This window comes from Emiliania huxleyi (assembly GCF_000372725.1).
Source record: "Emiliania huxleyi CCMP1516 unplaced genomic scaffold EMIHUscaffold_222, whole genome shotgun sequence".
NCBI lineage: Eukaryota > Haptophyta > Isochrysidales > Noelaerhabdaceae > Emiliania > Emiliania huxleyi.
Window position 1 is genome coordinate 224,891 of NW_005200401.1, and position 4,338 is coordinate 229,228.

The 4,338-nt window shown below is 64.8% G+C and overlaps 1 protein-coding gene across 1 annotated transcript; it reads right to left on the reverse strand.

Annotated features, from left to right (window-relative positions):
• Positions 1-2,303: 2,303 nt before the first annotated feature.
• Positions 2,304-2,632, reverse strand: EMIHUDRAFT_366552 (hypothetical protein). The gene has a single exon (XM_005779966.1). The coding sequence runs from the start codon at positions 2,594-2,596 to the stop codon at positions 2,369-2,371; it is 228 nt and encodes a 75-aa protein (XP_005780023.1). The 5' UTR covers positions 2,597-2,632; the 3' UTR covers positions 2,304-2,368.
• Positions 2,633-4,338: the final 1,706 nt, after the last annotated feature.

The following is a 4,338-nucleotide window of genomic DNA, read 5'->3' on the forward strand; positions in this document are numbered from 1 at the left end:
ACAGATCGAAAACGCACACGCACCAGGACACCCCACTGGGACACCTCTGACGAGCGGTGCCACGCCTCAGAGAGGTGGGCGGTGGCCACGCGGTACAATACGCACGCAAGCACACTCGATGCCAATACGAGTACACTACTTTTGTACAACGGTCGACTCATTCCGCTTTCCGAAGGCGCGCGCTTTTCCGAGCAAAGCTGAGCGCCTTGCACTTCTCGTCACTGGGCAGCTTCACCCGCCAACCGGCCAACTCTGTTCGAAAATCGTCATCGGCGAGGTCGGGGGTCCATTCGACTGCGAATTGTATGGCCATAGGGCCTTGGGGGTTTTGATTCTTGTTCACAGGCTCGCCATTTAGATAGACGTACATCCGTGCGTCGTCGGGTAAGCCACACACCTCATGGGCGCTCAGACGCATCGTCGGCCAGAGGAGCTCGGAGGCGTGCCGGTCTTCTCCAAAAGGAAGCATCTCATGTGTATCGGGTCTGGCGAGCGTCGGCGGCAACGGCAGATCAATCCGCCTGCCATACTCGTTTACGAGCTTGACCGCTCCATCGCCACCCATACTAGTGATCTCGTCTCGCTCGTCGGCGTCCTGGGAGCCAATGAGATTGGTCGCCACGGAGCCCAGAGGGACCGTGGCGTACACCAGGTCGCCGAACCCGCTGCCCCCCTCGGGAGGCAGCGAGTAGGCGACCTGAATATTGGACCCCGCTGGGTTGCGCGCCGCCTGCGTCGCAGCCTCCAGGCCGTCCATGACGAACTCGACGTTCTCGCGCAGCTGCGCGTGCGGGTAGTCCGCACGCTCAGCCTCGCTCGCAGCCGCCGCCGCAGCCTTCTCCGCCTTGTTCGCCTTCTGCCGGGCCTTTTTGGCCCTGCGAGCCGCGGCCCGAGCATCCTTCTGCTCCTCCGTCAGCTCCTCCTTCCGCGGCGCGGTGCGCTCGACGAACGAGCGCTCCGCCGCCTGCACCGGCTCGCGGTCGCCCGCGGCCTTCTCGTGCTTCAGGTCGAAGGTCGCCGTCCCGTAGCCAGGGACCTCATACCTGAGCTGCGACACACCTGCAAGCCTTGCGGCAATGAGGCAGTCTTGCATGTTCAATCAATCGCGTCCTCTGCCCCCTCGAGAAACCACGACGACACACACCAGTCGACTCGCACTGGGCCTTGCACTTTCGGTTCCGCTCCACACCCCCCCGCAAGGGCCAAGCGCCAAGGGCAAGGCGCGAGACACACACATGCACTTTTAATGCCGTGGGGCTCCTGTCGTCTAGACGTGGAGACGCGAGGGTCGCCTCCACCACCTCGTGTGTGTGGAGAAGTTTACCTTACCTCAGTGGAAAAAAACTCGGACCCACGAAGACAAGGAGCGCGCGCCAATGGCCGCCTCCGTGACACTCCCACCTCCTGGGCCGGCGCGGGAGTTTTACTGCCGAGTTTCTCCCGGCCGGCCGCCTCCTGACACGCCCACTGACCGAGCCCATCGAAAAAAATTCGGCGCGCCGCACTGCTCTGACCCCTGCTCGCCCCTGCTCGCCCCTGCTCGCCACTGTCGCCTCGGTTGCCGAGGCTGCCGCGCACCCGCGCGCTACGCGACTACGAACTGCACCAGCTGGGCTCGAACCAACGACCAAAACGTCCCCGACCCGAACGCTGCACCAACTAGGCCACACCGCAGGCTCGATATGCAATACGCACAAAACTGGCCGCTCATAAAGCACTACTCATTTGCCGAGGCCACGCGGCGCCCCTCCACAGCCAGCCTACCCTCCTATCGCGCCACTCGAAGCCCCGCGGCCGCCTCTCGCCTACCGCGCTGCCCTCGCCTGCCACCGCACCGCCCGCGCTCCAGCCTAACCAGCTCTGCATCTCGCAACACACACTTGACAGGGACAGACCAGGCGCAGGAAAAGGGAGCGGGGCCCGAATCCAAGGGACCACCCCGTCGGGCGGAGGAGCTGTGAACTCAGGTCCAGCAGGAAGGCTGCTGGCTCCTGACTCATCCCCCAAATCCCCCACACCTTGGCGGCCTGAAACCTTACCATTCCGACACCTCACACACACCCCTCCCCTAGGGCTAAGCAGTGCGCGAGCCCACCCGACTTCAGGCGAGACGTTGACCACTCCTTTGGAACAGTTCTGTCAGTGGCTGCACTAGACGCCCACAGAGGCGCGCGGCGCGGGCAGATGACTAGGGGAGAAAAAGCGGAGAACCTAGCTCGCTGGGAGATGTGCGCAACCTAAAGACGGGAATAGGGGAGAAGTGTCAGTGTGAGGGGAGGGCGTAGGCTGGCGTTTTTGCCTTTGAAAACTGAACAGTTTTTTTTTACCTTACCTCAGTGTGAAAACCAACGCCCGTCGACCAAGGAGGTCACAGTCCCGACCCCGTGCTGGGGCCGAAGCCGTCGAAGACGCTCGTAAAGTGCTCGAAGGCGTTGTTTGACTTTGGTCCCTCCCAGTAGAGCTTGCCGCACGAGCGGCACGCGTAGAACTCGTCGATCGCCTCGAGCACCTTTGGCGGGCAGTCGTCGCGGCCGGCCACCTCCGCCTTGCTCAGCTTGACGTAGCCGCGGCCGTTGCACACGCTGCAGCGCATCATGAACTCGTCCGCCGAGAGGCGGAGCCCGAAGTGCGCCACCACCTCCCTGCGGCGCGTGCGGTAGGGGCGGCGGTGAGGGAGGCGGGTGTGGCGGTGAGGGGAGGCGGGTGTGGCGGCGGCTGTGAAAGCGGTACGTCCAGACGGGTGTGGCGGTGAGGGAGGCGGATGTGGCGGCTGGTTTGAAAGTGGATGCAGCCAGACGGTGCATCATCACGGTGCAGAGTAGGCTCCTCTACCTCAGCTGTTCGCGCGACTCGTCCGAAGAGACGACGAAGACGGCGACCATGCCGCAGCCTGTCCACAGCGGAGGGGGCGCGTGAGTGCGCTGCTCACACTGTCGACAGAGGCGGCGGCCATGCCGCAAGCCCTTTCGTCATATCTCGGCTAGATCTCGGCTAGATCTCGGCTAGATCTCGGCTATATCTCGGCTATATGCCGCAAGCCCTTTCGTTCGGCGAGCTTCCGGTCGCGGGTCAGCAGGATGCGAGACTCCGCCTGGCGCCGGCTTTAATGAGTGAATAACTGACGACTCGTGAATAATGAAGTATGAACAGAGCCTCGGAATGAGCAGCCCGCAGAGTGAGGGACGATGGATCACTCACTAAGCAGACGCCTGGCACCGGCCGAAGAGTGCATGGAGCGACTCGCCCTCCTCCCTCAGCAGCGAGTCCACGCCGAGCACTCGCAGCCACCGCAGCAGCCGCCCCATCATCGCGTCGACGACGAACCTGCTTCGCGACCAGCCACATGAGGAGTGCCTCACCCAAAAGGAAGCCGCCGCCACCCTCGTCGCGTCGCACCGAGGCTCGACGGACAGCGCGGGGCGGCCGCCGTGCCCCCCTCCCGGCAAACACGCCGCGCGGGAGGGCACCTATTAGTTATTAACGGTTAATGATTAGTAATCAACAGCCCCCTCTACAAAGGATGCCGCGCGAGAGGGCACCGAGCCGCACGCCTCGCCGTCTCCCCTGCACGCCGCCAGCCCAGCCGCTTCCCCCCCGGCCGCATCGCGCATGCCGCCGAGCTGCAGCAGGGAGAGCCGCACGCGCTCCTTCGCCGCGGCAGAGACGCCCGACTCGACCGCCCTGCTCTCCCCCGGCTCTCTCTCCGGTGGCTCGGGGGGCGCCACCGACGCCGACGCCGCGCCGGCGAGGCGAGAGCGGAAGGACATCGGGGCTTCTGTTGGGCGGTCGGAGAGGCCCTGCGGCTCCGCAGCCGCGGCCTCGGCGATCTCGGCGACGGACGAGGAGGGCAGCGATGTGAGAGCGGACGCCTGTCAGAAGAAGACGAGACTGAGACTGAGACTGAGACTGAGAATACGACTCGGGAGGGCAGCGGTGTGAGAGCGGACGCCTCGACGCGGAGGAGTGTGCCTAATGAACCATGCACGCCAGGACTGGGCAGCCGAGTCCTCCACATCACACGCCCCGGACATTTAGGGACGAGCGTGCCGAAGTCGCCCCCGCCCGCCAGCAGCGGCAACGCGCTCGCCGCGCATTCTGCGTCGAGGACGAGCGGGAAGGAGAGGCGATGCGCGAGCGGCGGCACGGTGCCCGGCCGGAAGCCAAACACTGCGACGCACTCTGCGGGAGAGGCGAGGCGCACCTACGGGGAGAGATGGGGGGAGATGGGGGGGAGATGGGGAGAGCCGGGGAGAGATGGGGGGAGATAGGGAGAGATGGGGAGAGATGGGGGGAGATGGGGGGAGATCACCGAGATGGGGAGCTGGAGACATGGGGCGA